The sequence below is a fragment of the Ciona intestinalis genome, chromosome 7 (assembly GCF_000224145.3).
Source record: "Ciona intestinalis chromosome 7, KH, whole genome shotgun sequence".
NCBI lineage: Eukaryota > Metazoa > Chordata > Ascidiacea > Phlebobranchia > Cionidae > Ciona > Ciona intestinalis.
Window position 1 is genome coordinate 571387 of NC_020172.2, and position 21062 is coordinate 592448.

The 21062-nt window shown below is 34.6% G+C and overlaps 4 protein-coding genes across 7 annotated transcripts; 2 read left to right on the plus strand and 2 right to left on the minus strand.

The window, feature by feature from the left end:
* Window positions 1-10: 10 nt before the first annotated feature.
* On the minus strand, window positions 11-1439 carry LOC100175749 (60S ribosomal protein L26). Of its 3 annotated transcripts, none has more exons than XM_009860624.3 (4): window positions 1324-1439; window positions 921-1088; window positions 519-659; window positions 11-173 (listed from the first exon to the last, which is right to left on the minus strand). In XM_009860624.3, the coding sequence occupies exons 2-4, from the start codon at window positions 1086-1088 to the stop codon at window positions 45-47; spliced, it is 438 nt and encodes a 145-aa protein (XP_009858926.1). In that variant the 5' UTR covers window positions 1324-1439; the 3' UTR covers window positions 11-44. The 3 variants fall into 3 exon arrangements, with proteins under 3 accessions (XP_009858926.1, XP_002119310.1, XP_002119198.1); XM_002119274.5 differs by having other exon boundaries at window positions 1315-1375; XM_002119162.5 differs by lacking the exon at window positions 1324-1439 and adding an exon at window positions 1143-1290.
* A 563-nt stretch (window positions 1440-2002) lies between these two features.
* LOC100178066 (clathrin light chain B-like) lies at window positions 2003-6516 on the plus strand. 2 transcript variants are annotated; one of them, XM_002120061.5, is made up of 6 exons: window positions 2003-2175; window positions 2918-3010; window positions 3498-3713; window positions 3973-4084; window positions 4333-4383; window positions 5849-6516. In XM_002120061.5, the coding sequence occupies exons 1-6, from the start codon at window positions 2052-2054 to the stop codon at window positions 6033-6035; spliced, it is 783 nt and encodes a 260-aa protein (XP_002120097.1). In that variant the 5' UTR covers window positions 2003-2051; the 3' UTR covers window positions 6036-6516. The 2 variants fall into 2 exon arrangements, with proteins under 2 accessions (XP_002120097.1, XP_002119976.1); XM_002119940.5 differs by lacking the exon at window positions 4333-4383.
* Window positions 6517-7138: 622 nt separating this feature from the next.
* On the minus strand, window positions 7139-15143 carry LOC100176502. The gene is made up of 13 exons (XM_026835002.1): window positions 15072-15143; window positions 14823-14998; window positions 14343-14571; window positions 13949-14095; window positions 13457-13852; window positions 13260-13349; window positions 13051-13194; window positions 12654-12780; window positions 9805-9861; window positions 9403-9550; window positions 8984-9194; window positions 8396-8578; window positions 7139-8145 (listed from the first exon to the last, which is right to left on the minus strand). The coding sequence occupies exons 2-13, from the start codon at window positions 14945-14947 to the stop codon at window positions 7855-7857; spliced, it is 2148 nt and encodes a 715-aa protein (XP_026690803.1). The 5' UTR covers window positions 14948-14998; window positions 15072-15143; the 3' UTR covers window positions 7139-7854.
* Window positions 15144-15689: 546 nt separating this feature from the next.
* On the plus strand, window positions 15690-21001 carry LOC100185943. Its single transcript, XM_002120334.5, has 9 exons — window positions 15690-15957; window positions 16688-16855; window positions 17254-17463; window positions 17530-17586; window positions 17775-17869; window positions 18352-18537; window positions 19427-19510; window positions 19869-20049; window positions 20574-21001. Exons 1-9 carry the CDS (start codon window positions 15777-15779, stop codon window positions 20690-20692), a joined length of 1281 nt encoding a protein of 426 aa, XP_002120370.1. The 5' UTR covers window positions 15690-15776; the 3' UTR covers window positions 20693-21001.
* Window positions 21002-21062: the final 61 nt, after the last annotated feature.

Genomic DNA, 21062 nt, shown 5'->3' on the forward strand with positions numbered 1-21062 from the left:
ACACCACAAATACAAATCAGCGCAGAGTGTTTTTATTTTAAAGCTCATGATTCCATGGCTTGTATGGTTTCTTCGGTGTGTTTTCCCTTCTCCAAATCCACCAACTTAGATCTTGCTTTGTGCTCCAAGATGCGTTTGCGATCTTTGTCAAGCTTCAGCTTTACAATAACCACCTGAAGAAAGAATCTGTTAAAATGTGCCTAACCAAAGATGCTTGTCATTATTAGTTGTGATCTACCCTTGCGTGGCATAAAAACAACAGTCGTTAAACAGTCGATAAAACATTTTCTGTTTCCAACACCTCAGGCCCCCTGTTTGTGGCTTGAAAATTTAAGTGCTTTGCACGCCAGCTGTTAATTAATGACAGCATACGTGCACGCAAAATAAGCGTCTTGCACATTCCAGATCTCGTCAGGAACTACCATATTCTGCAGACTAGCCCGTGGACACATATATGCAGCGGCAAGTTATTCTCATAACTTAACCACTGTTCCAGCCCCAGTTATAGCAATATATACCTTGCTTGGGTGAATTCCAACGTGGACAGTTGCACCGTTTGCTTTTTCACGTTGGATTCGTTCAATGTGGACAACGTACTTCTTACGGTAAACTTGGATTATTTTGCCAACCTGTTGGCCTTTGTAATGACCACGTACGATCTGTAAGCAAAATAAAACTAGGTTTTAAAAAACAATAAGTATATATTTGAACGAATACAACTTAATCAGCCTTACATGGAGACAGCGACACTGATTACAATACATTTTATACAAATTATGCCTGCTGACAAGTTACATGTGTAATTTTGTGGGTGATAATTGTTTTCACCACTAATAACAGTTAGATTCTGAAAAGTCATTTAATAAGGGCTTCTTGGGTGTGTGTGAAAACAATCAGAACTGCTTTATTATAAGCTTTACCTGCACTTCATCGTCTTTGCGGATGGGCATGCTGCGGACGCTGTATTTTTGTCGCAGCTCTTTGGAGAGGGGAGCTCCCATGAACTTGCGACGAATATGGGAAGGAGCATTAAAATACTCCTTTCTGTTCTTCCGTCTAGATGACGACTTCAACTTGTTGAACTTCATCTAAATTAACAAACCGATAACGTACGTGTAACTAACTGGTATACAAATTCGTACGGTGCACTATGAGAGTTTTATATCCAACGGCTTAAATTGTATGATACACAAAATATTTAACAGTTCAGTTAAATAAATGTAATTTTGTTAAAAGGTAGATACCACTATCTGCTAATATTTATCACTAGGAAGTTCGATTATATCAGATAAAAATAGGAAAACAGAAACGTACGCTAACTACCTTGCTCGTCGCTGTAAAAGAACTGCCGAGTCACAAAACATCCGGGACGTTTACCATGTATGACTCAGCATAAACATTGTCACAAGAATTTTCGTAATGTGAGTACTTTAACTTCTGTTGACTTTTTAAAGTGTCAATTTAACATTTATTAAAAGAATAAAACAATTTGACAACCTATAAATTACTTTTATGACCATAATACTCCTTGTATTTGTCCAGATTTATGTTTTATATCTGTCAAAATTATATACCTAAAATAAGTTTTTTTTCCAATAATTTATAACTGTTTTATTTTAATATCTAATAGGTTTCACAAGTACTACATTTGCATAATAACATTTCCCGTATGCTACGTCACAGATTTCCGTTTTACCTCGCATCCGTTTTAACCGGCAAATGATCCTAGGATTGTGACTGGTACGACATAACGCTTCTTGTTTGTAAGGCGGAGTTCGCGAATTACGCGTAATACATAAACATTTAGTGGCGAATCCGTATTTACAAGGATGGCGTATTTCCCATAGAAGCTTAAAATTTGTTTTTTTTTAGTATAGTATGTTAGTGTATGACGTAAGAGTGTAAGACACCGGTCGTTAATCCGCTGACGTCACTGTTTAAACGTGCATGTCCACCGTTTATCTTTAAAATACGATTTCTTTACACCTCAATATCTTTTTAGTCAGTCACGCCAGCACTTAGCTAATTCTTTCTTAACATAATTAAACAAAATGGCCGATTTATTTGACGGAGACTTCATGGAACCAGCAGCAGCTCCTACTACAGACACATCAGCAGCAGTTGAAGAAGACCCAGCCGCAGCTTTCCTCGCTCAACAACAAGATGAAATAGCAGGTCAGTAAATGTGAAAATACAGATTAAATGTTATATCGAATGCGTTAATAAGGTATTATATATATATATTATTTAGACTTTTTACATGTTTTGTCTAAATCTAACTTATAGTTTACCACAGCTTTGAATTATACAGGTGACTCAGTTCTGTTTCTCATATTTGTCATAGTGTATGTAGTATGTGTATGGAAAAGTTAGAGGTACATAAAAGATGTATAAGTGCTGCCGTATCTCCCACCAACAATCTGTTGGTCCAGACTGCAGACTATGGCAGGTGCACGCGCGATTTTTTTACAGACCTTTGGCGATGCTCGCCACAAATTGTCCCATGCACGCCAAATAATTAAACAAAGAAAAAAATACGTATTAAATTAAGTAAGATTTCCTAACGTTTCTTTAAAATGTACATGCTTTGCACGCAGATTTTTAATGATAGCACGCGCGCACACTAAAAATAACCGTCTTGCATGCGCGAGATCTCTTTAGGAATTGCCATACTCTGCAGACTGGCCGTTGGTTAACTAAGAACTACAGAGATTTGGTCAAAAGTTAATACGTTATACGAACAACTCTTACTGTAACATATTACATCGATTATGAAATGTATTTTTCTTGCGCGAATGGGCACTGCCTATTTCCGCAGAGGCAAACTGACTTTTGATTAGTTTGTATTATATTGTGCCCAAAACAAAAAAACATATTATATTATTCTACCTAAAATAATTCAGTTCATGTCTTACAGGTTTGGAAAATGAAGTGTTAGGAGGAAATGAACCAACTGTAAATGGTTTCGGTGAACCAGGTGAACAAGTAGCTGATGCTGTACCAGCCAATGGTAAGGCTTATAATTCTGTGTCTATTAAGTTTATCATTCTCCAGGCCTGTTGTATGTTAAGAGTAAAATTATTGGATCACAAATACAATGTTGGAACACAGTAGTATTGAGGGACTTAAGAGTAATGTGTCCAGCTCTGTGGATGGGTGCTTGTATTATAACTAAAGGATAACAGGTTTGGTGCTTTGTGCTACATGCATTGTGGGCAAATGTGTCTGTGGGCATGAGACTTAACCAAGGTCCCTGTTTATTTTTTAAAACTGTGTTTAACATGTGGCAGAGCACAGACAGGATATTATACTTATATTCTTGACCAATCAGTGGTACAGTTAAAAGCTAACCTTAAAAATCCTGTGAGTTAATTAGTATCGGATTAAATTTATTTGACATGTATAGTATTGTATTTATATAGCAAATTTTGACATAGGGATCATAAAAGCAGACCTTTGCCCCAATACTCTTGTTTTAACATAGTTTATTTTATCAGATAACTTGTTTGACATGCCTGACAACTATGGGGAGCAACCTGTGATCACAAATGGTGGGTTAGAGTTTGAGGAACCTGCTGAACCTGAGCAGATGGATCCATCACAAGCATATGCTGCTATTGCTGTGGCTGATGCAAGGCTGGAGGAGCTGAGAACAGAACCAGAGAAAATCCGGGTTTGGAGAGAAGAGAACACAAAATTATTAGCTGAGAAGGGTAATTTTTGGCTTATAAATCTTTTACGTGTTTTGTAAAACAACTTTTTAAGGGAAATGGTGGTGACCTGGTTTGTTCTTTAAAATGTTAAACGTGTTGAATAGCCAAACTGTATGAATGTATAAATACAGTTTTCTACAAGTTTAGTTTAATTAGTTGTTAGTCAGTAAAATCCCTCTGTTCATACCCTCTGTTCATACATCGAAGTAATTTTTAAGTTAAAACTAGAACGGGCTGATGTAATTTTGATTTTTTTTAGATCGAGAATCCGAGCGCAAACAACAAGAATGGCTTGCTCAAGCGCGCAAAGAACTTGAAGACTGGGACAGAAATCGACTTGAACAGGTTGAGAAAACCAAAGAAAGTAACAGGTAACATATTCCACACTGCTTGAAAAATACACAGTTTTTAGTGAACTTTGAGGTTTTATTTTTCGTTGAGTTTTTGTATGTTTTTTCTTCTGTGTAATTTCCGTGTGGTGTTAACACTAAAATACACTTGGCATTTAATTGACTTTGTGGAACACTTTTCTCTCTACTCTATTCTAATTTCACAAAATGTGTAAGCCTGCTTGTTAATAACCTCACTCTAACTAATCACTCTGCATGGGCAACCCAAGGCAAGCAAACGAAGCTTTTTTGAAACAGCGAGATGAAGGACTTGGCTACACGTATGTTTTAAGCTGGTAGTGGTGGTTAATGTTGTGGTGGGATGCATGGTGTAGATGTAGATCAGTGGTTTTTAACAAGTTTAACAAATAGGCTACTACTATTGTAGCAAGCGTTCTGGTTGCACGCCGCACATGTAGCCACAGTAATGCAGGGATTTAATTTTATTGCTCCATGTTTTTACCCCTTTTCCCAGAATTCAACATTTTGGGTCTGAGTATATTTGTTGTGTAACTTTTAAAGTAAAAAAGTTTGATCAGGTAAACTTATGAAACATTAAGTTATTTTTCTGTAATGCCCAGCTGTATGTTAGCTTACCATTGAATCCTAATATACATAATGCAAGGTGGTAGACATTAAAACCACTGTAATAGATTAACCATGTAAAGCATAGTAGTGTAGTTAATGCACTGTCTCTGTGGTTTATGCACAGTACTTTGCATGTTGTTGTTGTGATGCATTTTTGTGCATAGTAGCTTCAGCCCTTAAAATATTGCCCACTTTGTTCACTGCCAATGTAGTCAGTTGTTGCCAACCAATATTCACCAATAGTGCTGTTGTTAGTAGCATTTTAATAGCAAAGATTAGTCATGTTGCACCTAGAGACCAACAAACAATTTTATCAGGCTGGTGCCCTTTGACCTGGTTTATTTTGTCTATTTAACCCTGATTTGTCCCAAGAAATCTATTTTGTTTACCCACATCAATTAATGCGTTATAAGCATTATATAAATTATGCTTTTTTCGATACATTATAAGCAACAACTACATTCATACATAACATCTGTATTGTTGTATAATTTGCATGGCTGATGTAAGTCACATTGAATTGCTATGTTGTTATTCATACAAAAGCTAACCTTAACCCCATTATTGAAACTTACTAGAAATCATTTGTTGCATGACATCTGTGATCAATACTTTGGTTCCTAGTATTGATCTTAACTAATTAGATGTACTTTACATATTGGCTAATCAACTGGTCTGTTGCGTTTGTTGTTGCTTGTATTGATTTGGCAAACATTACATACTTCCCCGCTCAGTAGCTGCATCATAAACATCATAATTAAAAGATACCCGGTTTTGGGCTTGTTACTAATAATGATGGCCCTATTTGTTTTTTGACACGACACTTAATGGGCATTTCTTCAACCAAGTCTTCACTAATGTGTTGTAGCATCGGGGGTGTCTGATAATATGCTAATTGTGGCCCAAATCTCTGGTCCCATAGTGTGGCACACTGTAGGGTATTAACACCTTGGTTATGTAGAATAGAATATTTGTTTATATAAGTCAGGTCTTGATTAATGCAAGGCACATTGTTGTACTTCTGATTTAGGCCTGGACATCAGTTGTGGCAAATTTTTGTCAGCAATGTTCAAATTTTTCTTTTAAATAATGTTGAGAATTTTGTCATATCTTTTTAAAGTTAAAACAACATGCCTCATTTTACATTATTTGACTCAGGACTGCAGAGGAACAATTTTTGAAAGATCGGGATCAAGCTGCTCCTGGCTCCGAGTGGGAGAGAGTGTCCAAATTGTGCGAGTTTAATCCCAAATCTACGAAGAGCACGAAAGATGTCACGAGAATGAGGTCCACACTCCTCCACCTTAAGCAAAATCCACGTCCAATTTCTGTTCCGGAGATGTAAAATTTATCACCCCCCCCCACTATTGTCTGACCTATTGATTCAACAGTTATATACCTGGGGTTTATTTCAATTCAGCTCTCGCCTCATGAATCATACAACTTTTTACTTGGGATGTGTATTTCCATTTGATAATATCATTAAATTATCATCTAACATTTTATTTATATATTCTCTCTACTGGAAGCTCTATAGCATTACACCAACTTTAACTACAAAATAAATGAATAGAATTTAAATAGCAGATTTAGAATCCAGTTAAATTCCTGTGGCTTAATTTAACCTTTGATTGCTTAGTGGTTTAGATTCCCTTTGCTTAACCGTGCAATGCAATACTGAAATGGAAAGTCCAAACTGATACTTGCAAGCCTTTATATTCTTAGTCTTTTAAGTGATCGTTTGTCATATGAGTGTCGTCATAATTTTTGTAAGATTATTATTGTGTATAGTGTGTAGCATAATACAAACCATTAGTAAACTATGCTTCAGCTTCAGAACTCTAGTGTTTGCAAGATAGCATACTATAAATGTTTATTTATCTCTTGGAATACAATATTGAAGATCCGAATAATTAAAACAAAGAAAAGGGAGAATTAGGGAAAAAATGACAGTTGTAAAAAAACTTGCTACGTCCAAAAAGTAAGGGTAGATACTAAATAGTGTTACTTAGTAAGTTATCATAAAAAATAAATGTTTCACTCTACATAACAACCATTGTAAAGTGCAAAGTTAAAGTGTATGAATCAGTCCTATATAAAGCTACATGGTAAGTTTCAAATGTATTATACTATTAAGAATATTGGTCCATTTATTATGAAAGGAAATTGAAGTTAATTTTTCTTTTATGAATATTCTCATCCCCTAGGCTGGTTTGCAGTGACAAGTCACTTAATCAGGTTTATAGTTTTACATTACTCATACAGTTGAAAATCTTTTTTTCATATTTTTGTTTAAGCCTTTTAAATATATTCTTATATTTTAAACATTTATTATATATTTTTTATTTTGTAGGTTACTTGTGCACTGACATGTTTGGCACATAAGTTTACTTGTAACGGTAAAGGTTAAATTTCCGTTTAGGTAACTGTATTTCTACCAACATTAAATAATTGTTTCAGTAATTTATTTGTTCACCTTTTGAAGACTTTTATACAAGAAATTTGCTTCAGTGAGCTTAAAAGGTAAGAATTAACAAAAATTAAAGCTGACTGATTAAACAGTGTGCAAATTAATTTATACAGTGATAAAAAATACAATTCAGTGGGATATTATAGATTAAAAATGTCTTAATAAAAAATAACTTCATGTAAACAGTAAAACATAATGACAGTAACAAATATTTGAACCAGTAAATAAATAATCATGGTGTTGGAAAATCTTACTATTAGGATGTGATAATGAAGGTAGAATTAATACATGGAATTAATACACTTTTGAATTGGTCTGTTTGGCCAGCTAAATTAAATCATATTTAATTATATATTGGTAGCATATAGAAGAGAAAGGCGTATTTTATAAGAAAAATATGCTATTTACAAAAGTGGTTTTAAAAAACGCTGCTTATATACAATATGTACAAAGTTGGCAATGTTTTTCGCAGACCCTTGTTGAGACACAAAAATAATTAATTCTAATATGTACAATACAAAATATATACAAATACAAAGGTTATATAAATAATCTTATTAGACACAAATAATAACTTGTTTATTTCTGAATTTTAAAACACAGTTTTGAATTTTGTGTTGAAAAGGTACAAAAAAATTAAAATGTGTTACAGATCCAAAATTTTTCTTTAGCTGGAGCCACTGCAGGGGTGAGATTACACACCAGTGATCACCACACCTTTGCACACACAACGCCCAGACTGCTTCTCAAGCAGAGAGGGCCAGAGGTAGGATAGAATAGCGCCGGATTCCCTGTCAGATGTGTGGAAACGTTCATGCCGCATGCTGTCAAATGACTGGCAATCATACTCGAGAAACAGCGGTGGTGTTTGGACAGCTATTGACCACGATAGGTGGATGCATTCTGTTACATAAACACGCAGAGCGCACGACTCGGACAGACCAGGACGGTCGTATAATGCCTGGCTCACTTGGTTTATGACTTCCTGTGAGTGAAGCAGTGGTTATTTCATGCCCGAGAACTATACTTGCACAATTTACGGCATATAAGCATTAAACCTGGGTGTCCAGGTAATGGGATAAATCTGGCTTAAATCTCCCAAACCATGCTACGTTGAAGGACCCCACACACAGAGATTGGAATAGATTGTGTGGTAAGTATTGGCTTTGCATGTGCAATATGCAATAGGTAAGTATAAAGAGAGCTTTGTTTTTTACACAAACTTTCAAACTGACCTGTACATTATTAGAAAGATCGTAATTTTGTGTCGTTCTTCTCAAGTAAGCATTGAATGTATTTTCGACTTCGCGCACCGCTGCTTCATGTTTAGGAACAACGGCTACGGAGGACGAACACATGATGTCATGTAGACAATGTCGAATGCGGTCAAGCGTGTCACTTGCCGATCGGAAACTCAACTGGAAGGTAAGATGTTCGTAGGGAACTTTTTTGTGACGATCGATACACTATCAATTGAAACTAAGTTCACAAACATGGAGAATTAGGTTCAAATTTGTAATTGCAAACTCACAACTCTTTCAAATAATAGAGAATTGCAGATGTGTAAAAATATGATCTTTTTGTGATAATTATGTTGCTTAATACAAGAAGTTTAGGATGATTTTCAGGTTTAAGCCTCACCTGCTGACACCAGATTGGAATTGAAAAAACCATAACTTTAAATGGCACCATTTAAAACTAAAAAAGTGTCCCTACTCTGATAAAAGAGGTCAACTGTGACATAAATTTCTGACAGCAAAGTACAATGTGTCCCAATTTGTTTTTAATCTTATTTTTAACAAGCTTTTGTTGTCTACACTTACCACCATGACAGAGAAGAGCAACTTTGCTTTTATATTATCGCTGTTATCTGTCTTCCATTCCCTGTCGAGTGCATCCATTGCCTGTAGCCTTCCATCACTATACAAGCTTCTAAATGAGCGAGCAAGTTCACTTGGCCGTGAAGCTCCATTGCTAAGGTCTTCGAAGGTCCCACTACCGCCGTCGAACGAGCGCTTGGCTTGGCTTGATAATCTGAAAGGTAAACAAATTTTTTTTTATGTTTTTGTGCAACATCCTAAAAAAAAGTAAAACTTACTCCTTAGTTATTTTGTTTGGTAAAGGGTATGTTTAAAATATTCATGCTGTTTCAAAGTAACACAGTTATAGCTATGAAAACTGTTGTATATTAAGATAAAATACATTGCAACTATGAATTATTCTACTATTTATGACATTCTACCTTTCAACCAACTCATTTTCCCGTAAACGAAGTTTTGTGATTGCTTTCTGAGCTTTATGTAGCTCATGACGAAGTCGATCACATTCCTTCCGATGTAAAGCAACAGCTTCGAATATTTGAGGTTGTTTCAACGAACGGTTGCCTGCTTCTGCAAGAACAACAGCAATGTCAGAAACTTAATTTGGGCAAACACATTTGTATATGTGCAAAAAACATTTGTCCATACAATTAACCCCTTTTTTAGAGGACGCACATGATAAAACTCTTTACTTATTTAGTGGTAAGTGAAAGATATTTCTGGCTACACTATAGCTGATGGACATGGAAAAGTGAAGAAAAATATAAAAGTATGACTTTTTTAACAGTAAAACAAGCTTGTAAATTCACTTTGTCAGCACTTACCTGGACCATTAGGAGAGGGGTTTGGTGTGTTCTTTGTTTCAAGATCCCCTGAGGAACCTGAAGGGCAATAAAAAAGGTATTCAAAATACTGTAGATGTACTATATACAAAAAAAGTCTTTCAGCAATTTTTTTATGCTACAAAAATAAGGAACAATATGTGTATGTTAACCTATAAGCAGAAGAAGTGGATTGGTAAAGGTACTGTCAATGCGAAACACTTTTATATTATGAGCAGAAATTTTTATTTGACATTTAAAATAAGGAAAATTTATATGTTTAATCATAAGCACAGGAGAAGGCTTATTAAAGGTACAGGTTTGTACATGTACATGCAAACAGGTTTACGAGCATATTATGTGTTTGCGCACATTTCCTCTCCAGTGACGTGTGATTCTAGTAAATATTATTTAACAACGGAGAATTCACACAAATTACTTGAATCGGTGCTCTGATTGTGACTCAAGCTAGAATCAGTGACGCAAGGACTGTTTGTTTCGTTTACTTTGCCAAGTTACCGGGTTCTCTAGTGTTTATTTAGCTCCGTTTCGTGTACCTTAGTGGTGTTTTATATGAGGGCCGTTAACCGGGCATAAAATGGCAACTGTTGCACCTCATAATGGCACTTAAGACGTCACAATGGTTTAAGGGGTAAGGAACCTTCTGAATCATAAACTTTTATAGAAGGTCGGAAAATAAAGGAAACTACTTGACGTTAAAAAGGGAAATTTAATATGATTAAAAGTTTTTATTTCAGCACACAACCTAAGCTATACCAGCTAATACAAATTCCAAACGCCAAAAATTCAAAAATTTAATTCAAAACAAGTTAGATCGGCTCGGGAAGTGCTTTATTTGTGAAGGCTCTGATTATTTGCACAGGAATGCTCTTATTTGCTTAAGGAACTTGACTAGTCATGTTTTCCCATACTTAACAACTAATAAATACGTTGTTGGGCTCAAGGCTTAATACCAAAGTTTCTGTATTTTTTAAGTGCAAAATTTTTATTTCCTATTTTCTAAAAGCAAAAACTTTTAATGTTTTGAACAAAATTTTATTATGCTTTCGCTTATTAAAACTGTCAACTAGGACACAAGTATTATAACCGCTCTGTTTGACCAAACAACATATCCATTCATGATACTTAAAGAAATATTTGTTAAAACCAAACAATGTCTCGTTGTAAATCTGGCATCAATGTTTTTTTGATACGTCAATTTCTTTTCCACATTTCTTTGTAAAAAGTTTGTTATTACAGAGCCTTAGAGATTTTCCATAAATATTTGACAGATACAAAAGGCCGCACTACATAAAATATGTAATCTTTCCGGAGGGTATGACAAAACTGTCAATGAGCAATCAAACCAATACTTAAGTACCTCTCCAATGGAATTGAAATTGGTGGCTTGCGTTTGGTCAATTGGGATACTCTTACGATATTTGGTTATTTCAAATACTATTACACACCACATTGTAATCAACCAAATGATTAACATAGCTTTTACAGGGATAACAATAGTAGATTGTTATGAAAGAAAATCTGGAGACTTGTTGGTGTCGCAACGCACAAAGGAACTCAAACTTTGGACACGCGATTGGCGCTACTTTAATTTATTTTGACAATCGATTTAATCTGTCTTGGCTTGGATCAGGCATTCCACACCGCCATTTAAACTTGCGATCAGCAAACCAACAATGGTGGTATCATATAACACTTATTGTTCCTATTGTGCCGACTGAGGTGTATGATATAAGGGATATGTAATGAAGAGTCCAGTAGGTCATAATTGGCATTTCTTTGTGACCTTTTTACAATAGCAAGTTAGTTATGGCTTAATATAGGCCTTGGGAACTAGTAGTTTGAAAATATAGTAATGGGGCTTTGACTTTGACATAATACATCAAACATATAATTTCCCATATACTGAATTATAAGTTTTATACTATTCAGATAAAATGAATTCTATACTTGACTCTTAAGGTGCTGTAAAAATACAGCTATAACACACTAAAAGATAAATGGCGCCAATTCAAAGTGAGGGTCGTGTAAAAACTGACCTGTGTAAACACACTATCCTATTTGTATTGTTGTATTATAATACCAAGCATACCATACATAGACAAGGCACATACTAACATACACACCTAGACCTACGTATTTATTTTAAGTGATAATATTATAAATGGAAGTTTATAAAGCATCAAAACCAAATTTTAATTTTCCCATGTTAATAAAGACAATTCGTTCAAGTTTGTATATTAATCTAACTTTTAAGTATCAAGAGAAAGGTAACTTGTCTAAACAAAGTATTGCAGGCTAATATTTGGGGTAGCACTGTAGCAGTAGTTGTAAATATCAACAAATATTAACTACTGGGTACTTAGGTAGTTGAACTTAAAACTAAACTTGTAACAAGCTTGCACAGCTGTAGTTTAAATTAGCGAAGCACGTAAGGAACAAGTGCGCCGTCGTGCAAAACGACCATTGAGCAGTCATTTCTACTTTGAAGTGCCTTTATAAACAAAGGGGGTTCTGGAAATTTTTATCGGACATATTACGTGCTTGAGTCTTTACAGTCCTGTTGGCACACCGGCCAAGTGACACTTTTGCAACTTTACATTCCAAACCATTTATTACTAGCTGTAGTTTATCCAACCAAAGTGGATTGTAAGGCTTACTTGTCTAAATTATTAATTGCATTTAAGTGTTTGCTCAACTATAAGCGCCATACAAACATATGTTTTAAGCTTGACTTTTAAGCTCTGTGTTTACACAGTTCTAAGGTTCACAGAACACCACATAGCATGTGTACACGTCACAATATTTGTTCCAACACAACACAAGCTCACCGTTATGGCTAGGAGAGCCTTTTGAGGAGGTTTTGGATTTGTTTGGACTTATGTTTGATTCTGAATCACTTCGAAAGCCACTTGTTGAAAATGTTTCAGGCGTACCAGGATCATCAGGTACAAACTCCTGTGAAAATACAATTTCATAAGCTAACTATGAAACTGAAGTGTCACATTACAACTTCAACATTTTTCCACATATTTTTTTTTCTATGAACTTGTTGTCATATGTGTGGTGCACAGACATCAAGACCATACAAAACTGCATGCTAAACTACTTAACAATGCATTTTGTACAAATATGACCCCCCAAAAACATTGTGAAGCATTATAAAACAGATTTATTATTTTTAATGATTCATCATCTACACTGCAGAAGATTATCACAGTTACTTACTTTTAATGCATTAATAACAGCATTGAAAGCTTGGGAATAATGATTAAGGGCTGGGGCAAGTTTTGCATCAACAGGAACTGAAATTATTTCTTTGCGAAGTTGTGAAAATGTGAGAAGCAAGTCTTTGTCTCTTTCTATTCTGTCCTGTAAGCAAAACACAAAAAAGTTTGTTTTAGGTAATTTCTTTTTGAAAAGTTTTCATTTCTTACTTGCATGATTGAGACCAGTCTTGGCAACTGTGCGTAGTTCATTGTAGGTTCAATAATGTTAAGGATTGCTTTGTTCTTGTATAAACGCTCCTGTACAAAAAAATTCATAAAGTTTCTTTTACATCTATTAATCTTTTGCTATTTTATCGTAAAACCAAGCATTTTAAAACAATAAACAAAAAAAAAATTTCCAGTACCTGTATATCAGTAGATGTATACTTCATTAACCGCTGGTGGTTGCACTCAGAAGGAAGCTCAAACGAGGAATTTAACTTATCACTTTTAATCGGATCTGGGGAAAAAAGGCTCTTCCGAGATGTTGGTGATGTGTCTTGATCACGCTCTGAAAGAGCCCGGTTTGTCCGGTTAAGTTTTTGCGACGAGAATTTACAGTTTAGTATCATTCTGTCGAGCTCAGTTCTGAGAGCAGAGGGCAATGACATCATCTCTGATTTCACTTCTTCTTCACCGATTGGAGAAGTCTCAACAGAAACTGCACCGTGCTCTCCTAGGCCCTCAAGTGCTCGTTCTAAACAACGTCTTCGGTGGCGAAGCATTTTTAAAATTCCCACTCCGTCAATGAAGCCAGCAATCTGGAAAAACAGAAAAACATGATAAACTATACTAGTACTACAAAAGCGATAAAAATGTGTATATATATTAAAATAAAAAACACTGTTGTACCGAACCTTTAAAAGATTTTTGCATTGTGACTCCTGGCTATCCCAGTTTGGAACTTTTGGCAAGTCTGTCGTCAAACTTCGAGCATAAAGCTTTACAATCTGCATCACTAAAGTACCAAGAGGAAGTTTATCCAGAGGAAATTTTTGCGGCCTCTAAAAAAAAGGGAAAAATCAATAGCAAATTACCACAGTTAGTAATATAAGGGTTTAAACCTTGTACATTACACAAACACATAAAACAACTTGATTACCAAATCCAATAGTTAAAAAACTAATAATCAAACAGCTGTAAAATTACTCCTGAATACTATTGGTAAAGTGAGAATTTGAAGCTTGTACAATACATAAACTCAAAAAATAGCTTGATCGCCAAACTTTCAAAGTCAAAACAATCACACACCTCCATAAACACTCTTGAATATAATGCATTAATGATACACAGTGTATGAGGAATTCCCTCTATAAAAAGGTCAATGGGAAAATCTGGGTAGATCTTGCTTAAAGAGGATTTCGAGAGATCCTTGATCAGTGAAGCAACTTCTTCATTCTTGTTGCTCTCATACAGCAAAGCAATCCTCCTTAGAGCATATCCAGGCTCATAATCTTCAACTTTTAAAGATGGTGTTTGTCTAAGATTGATTAGAAGACTTTTTAAATGCTAGAACCACTAGTTAAAAGTTAGGCATCTCATTATATTTTTTGACTATTAATAGCTTATTTTTTTATTTTTTTTTCTTCAACAGTTTTTGCCCATAGTAGATGCCTAATGATTGTGGTTTGTTGCTAATTCCCTACTCTTGGTTAGTTCAATTTATTTAATATCTTATTCAAAGTGATAATTATTAAAATATATGTTATGTAAAAATTAAGTATTTCTTACATTGGACCATTGTCATTGGTAGGTACATTGTTCCATTTTAATTTTGAACTTGAACGAGATTTGTCTCGTCTCATTCTTGATGGTGGGCGTATGTTGTTGCTTCCACCATCACTTAAAGAGCTCATTGTGAAAAAATAATGTCACACACAAATGCTGTTTTCTTACATGCTGTTACACTGTAATTAAAAGTTTTGGTAAGGTATTTCAAAATAGTCTAAACATTTTCGCATATCGTCTGAACATTCTGACCTGGCTATACCAGTTGAGTTAGGTTTATACTGAAAATCTAGTTTTGACAAGCTATTATTCATTCCATAGGGCTTTCGAATGATGCAAGTCATCAGCAGCTTAAGTGAATGAAGAAGTGGCTCGGTTTCCGCTGAGTAAACGAACTACGCGCCGCGCATCTTCGCTGTTCTTTTGTTGTTAAGCACCCCACGCTGAAATAGCGTCTCCTTCAGTGGAGTCGATTAAAATAGAAATATAGCGTAGGTACATCTCCACAAAAACGAGTAAAGTTTTCTTCACAAAAAAATCCTAAATACTTTTTAATTTTAAAATGGTAAGCGTAGAATTTCTCAACCATTTAAAATAAGCATTTTAATTATTTTTTTTTAATTAAAACCTTCCCTGTATCCTTTCTTATCATTGGCGGGAAGTTGGTTTGATGTCTGTGGTTTTGTTTTACGCCGTTGCATGGTAGCATGAATGATTTAGTTTACGTTTAAAAAATGTATCACTTTCTCTTGCTGTTATTCTGTATGTAATAGTATTTAAATCTTTATTTTCTCAAAAACTTTGTTTAACAGGACCACTACATGAAGTAGTGCAGATTTAAAGCAAATGAACTTTTATTTTTTTTAGAATAAAAAGTCTATTGTATAATACTGGTTGTCAATGATTTAACTTTATAGATTTTTCTGATCTATATAGTAATACAAACAAAACTTTACTATGGCTAAAAAGGAAAAGAAGAAGCCAAATAAAAATGAATCAAATCCAGAATCTGATGCTCCAGAAAAGGTTGATCCACGAGTTTTGAAAATCGGAGAATTGCATGACTTAATAAAAACAAACAAAAGAGAACAAAGATCAAAAACAGCCATGATGCAAAAGCTAACACTGCCATTAAAAAGTAAGTTTACTTGCAAATAAAATAATACTTTTTTGACTGCAGCTTCGATTAAAGCTACACATTTCATTACCGTAGGCGGAAAAAAAAAATTAATTGATGTAATGAATCTAATGATACTGTTGTGTTTTATTGCAGCAATATTACACCAAGGAGTGGGCAAATTGCATTGTAGCCTTCTCTCTTTGTTGGAGAATAAGGCAAATTTTTAAAATCTAAACGATTGGTCTGTTTGGAGTTGTAGGCAGATTTTGGTTACCTCGGACAGTAATAAACCCGCCAATATTTATTAACAAGATTTAAATATTGGGTTCATTGGTGGAAAAAACACTTAAAGTACTTGCATATCGTTTTGCAGTCTTGTAGCAATTGTCTAATTAAATGTTTTTTTTGCTTTGTGCGCTAGCACAAACACCTGTGTTCACTGCCCTTCGAGAACAATATGTGACGGTCAGTCAAAAACAGTAAATTGGGTAAAATGTATCGTGTTCGTAAATGGTTAACCCCCTTAATTCACTTTTTTGTTGACCATATATCCACAAAAGTAGAACCCTTTCTTTGTTAATTCCTGAATATGATCCTGCGGCCTGCGCTCATTGTGTATATATATAGGAATGTCGAGTGTTAAGAAAGCGCTTATTTAAAGAGTTGCAAACCTGGTTTCCTTTTCAAACTTTCTTCTTGCTGCAATAATCACCAAATGCAGAGGTTTTTAATTATATTTTATAAACAGGGATCAACAGTCTTCCCTCAATTCATGCTTCCCTTCCAATTGTTCACACTTTATTTCCTGGATCTAAAAGTGTTAACTTGGGGTTTGAGCCTCCAGTACCGGATATACCAAATGCAGAGGTTTTTTTGGATGAAGTGCCAACTGCTGATCTGCTGAAAAAATTTAAGGGTAACTATTTTATTACTTTTTTGCTATTTGTGATTGGTAAAGCGGGCTTTGGTTATTTTATTGAATTGTTTGTTAATTTTGAGGAAACAAAAGGGTTCAATAGTCAATAGTTAAGTTGTAATACTTTATTAGATTTTTTTAAACAATGGACTATATGTCTATCAGTTCATGTATACACATTTATGTTTGTATATGTTATATTTATCTGTAATGGTTATTGGTAAAGACTAGGTTTAAAAATTAAATAATCCAGTGATTTTGTGCCAAATGCATGTTTCTGGATATTACAAAGGCCTAACAAAGCCATTTATATACATGCAAACAGATTTTTACTATTTTCAAAATATGACAAATTAGTTCTACATTTGTCATGTAAAATTTATAAAACCTCATTGCAGCTATGACCCCACCTCCAGCAGTACGCCCAGCGTTATCATTTATGGGCGAGAACGTGGACAAAACTGACTTAGGATTATTAGATGTTGTAGCAAAGCAGGACAGTCACACTTTCTTGGAGCAGAGAGTTGGAAAAGAAAATTTTGAAGCTATAATAAAAAATGAGGAACTTTTTGAGGATGTTTTAAAGAGTAATCGGAAGTGGACCAGAGGTTAGGTTCTCTAGGACTTTAATGTTCAGATGTTGTAATAATATAACTAATAATATTTTTTTACAGCTTTCAAATGTAAAATTTGCTTAATTCTTCTACTTTTGCTTGTTGCAATAATAGCAGGTAAGTAAGTTATTGAATTACCTACATTGTTGCATGTTTGTGTATGGCTTTTACATGGCTATTCCCAGTTTTGTCGTTAACCTTTTAGGTTCCCCCGAATTGGGTGATGCCTTTGTCTATAAAGTTGTGTATTTTGTCTTAAATACCTTTCAACATACTGTAAGTTGTTTAACTTACAATCTCACTAGGTTCAGGGTATTACTTATCCACATTACAAGCCCCTGTTCCAACACCATTTCCTAACACAACTGTTATGACTACCACTGAACATGTATTGCAAACTGTAAGTATTTGAAAATCTTACATTTAAAACTAATGTGTTATATATAATTTTTCTTGGAATCTATTTAAATATAGAGCCATATAAAGTATTATTACTAGTTTTATTAAACTTATTTTTTGCTCCTTGTACATGTAGTACAACTGGTTTGAAGCTTGATGTGCTACAAGTAGTACTGTGGTACAGTTCTTTGGGCAAAGCATTATGACTACTTGGCTCAAGTAGTTAAGTTTTACAAATTGGTTCTACAGAAAAACAGCCTTACCCAGAAAGTTGAAATTCATATGTGTGCTGTATAAAATTACTAAAGTAAAGTGTTCCACAGCACACTCTATGAGTTGCCCCACCATGCTAAGATAAAATAATTGATCATAATCCACAATTACTGTGAACAAACTGTTTTTTTTTACATATCACAAGCAACAAAACTTTATGGAAATGAACAATATATAGCCATGCTTATTTATTACTATTCACACTCATAGGTTCCAGTAAACCCATCGCAAGACCCATTTACTTACTTACCTCGCCCAAAGTCATATCAGCTTTTTTGTCCTTTCATCGAAGGCATATTTTCCTGCAACAAGTTTGGCGACATTGCAAGTTTACCAAATGGAGATACCACATCCCAGCATGTGATAAATAGACTGTACAGTATTTACGGGTTCGGGGTAAGAATACTTTTGGAAGGCTGTTAACTGGTATCTAAACAAATGCTTTACAAATGTTTTTAACAGGCACACCACTGTTGAAAATTTTATTTTCACAGAAACCACTAGGGCAGTGGTTCTTAAACTGGGGGGCGCGCCCCCCTAGAGGGGCGTGTAACACTTGGAAGGGGGTCGCGAAAAACTATAAAAGTGTTATATGTCTTATTACAGTGGTGTTCAAAAGGCTTAAATACGATGCACGCAAAAGTTAAATTAAAATAGCAAACCTTTAAGTCTGAATTGCTATTATGTCTTAATTAATTGCCAGACAAAACAATCGCTATTATGATGCAATGAATCCGTATTATTTCGTAACAAACAGTCTACTTGGCTAAGAAAAACATGGCAAATATAAGGCTAAACCATGACGCAAACGTAAACGGAACAGTTATTTGATTTCACTTTTGCGTTGATCGCGAAAATGTGTTTTACGCAATAATACAGGTACAGTCAAGCAAGGGGGCGCGGTTTAAAGCATGTCCAATATGTCAGGTTTGGCTGTGGTGGATTATGGCAGAAATTAATTGAACACCACTGTGATAATTTAACAAAAAGGGGGGCGCAAGTTTGTTGAGATCTTCATTGGGGGGGCGTGCTTCAAAAAGTTTAAGAGCCCCTGCACTTGGGTATTGTGGCGAATGAACAATGTGTAGACCTAAAATTAGTAATTGAAGAAAGGTTTTTAGGTGTATATTTTTTTTAACTAATAACTTGGAATTGGCAATCTAAACTCTTGCTTACGGCCTTTCTTCGTTTTGACAATTTTTCGATTACCAGAACAAAATTTTGATCGACGTGGTTTTTAATGAAAAGTACAAATACTGACATTACTATCGTATTTACCTTGCAGGTTAGGGATGCAATGACTAACTTGGGTTTTCCTATTGGAAATGTTCTTATACTTTCAAGTAAAATTTTCAATGACAGAATTGAGGTATTTAATAATTTTAATATTATATACAACCTAAGTGTGTACAATGCTTCTTTAGTTATCCTATGGAATTTAAGATGAATTTGGTAACATTCTTTTGTGGTGTGAAAATAAAGTAATATAAATTAATATTTTAGTTTAGTACATCTTAAATGTAGACTAAAGACTAGTATAACCATTATAAATTGTTTTATTTAATCTGTTCCGTTTTTAAATAATTTTATGTGCTGATTGCATCATTTGTTTTATATATTTTTTTTGCCTGTGCTATATAATTTAGTTTTAGCATATATTCTTCTAACTAGACATAATAATTTAGCAAACACTGTATCCAGTATACACAGTGTACTTTATCTTGCAGATCTTTTTATCAACATTCTTTTTGCCCCGAAGTGTGGCAACACTTAATTGGTATGGTATTGATTTTGTAAATGAGGGCAAATCTATAAAAAATCAGACCTACATATTCATTGAAAGGTTGCTTCTTCCACGGCTGGTTAAAGCACATCTTGAGTGTACAGTCGATTACGAAAAACTTCTTGGTTGGTAAATTTTATATAAAGGGTGTTTGCACGGTTACAATATTATAATTAGCAGTGTAATATTGTAATAAATTTCCCTGAATCAGAACCTGATCTAGTGCTCATAAAGTTAAACAATTTCTGTGTAAAGACATACAAAACGGTTTAGGAATACGAAAAGGTGACCAACAAAAATAAACTGTAACCAAGACAAAAATAAGCTCTCAACCAGATCAAAAATCAAGTATTGGTTTGACTTAATTTACGAGTTTCCATGTATGTTACTTTGTAAGTGATTATTTTTTTTTTTTTATTTTATTGTATCACTATCATTACTGATAATTTGGACAACCCATTAGTGACCACTGGGTTGAAGCAATTGTCGTTAAGTGTCTTGCCCAAGGACACATACGCCCACAATGGTAGCAGTGTCATGCCTTGAAACCATTACCCATGCCTTAAAACCATTACGGTTATAGGCAGGCACGCTAACCACTATGCCACGACGCCGGAAGGCTTCTAAATTTGAAACCTTTTGTCCACAGATTGCGGAACGTATTACAAAGTTATTGGACAGCTGTATAAGAAATATGTAGAACCTGAAAAACCAGAGGAAATTAGTGAAGATGTAAAAGGAATAATTGCTCGTTACTATAACAGTTGACAGGCCTAATTACCCACTGAGGATCATAGTTATTGACTGATAGTGTTTAAGTTATGGTCTGAGAATTCTAATACTACAGTATGTACAGTGCTATCAATATTAATTTTTTTGGATGTAACAATTATACATTGAATAGTTGAAATAAAGTTCCATGATGTTGATATATAGAGATATTAGACTATTGACAAAATTTAGTATACAGTAGTATACAGCATTTAGTATATAGCCCCCACTTAATATACAGAGCGCGCGCTTAGCATGCGCGAGGTACCGGGATTGATGCCCGGCACCTCCATGCTCTTCTTTTAATTTAACACAAGGGCAAATAAACGAAAAGGCACATTGCCATTAGATAAACACTCTAACGTGC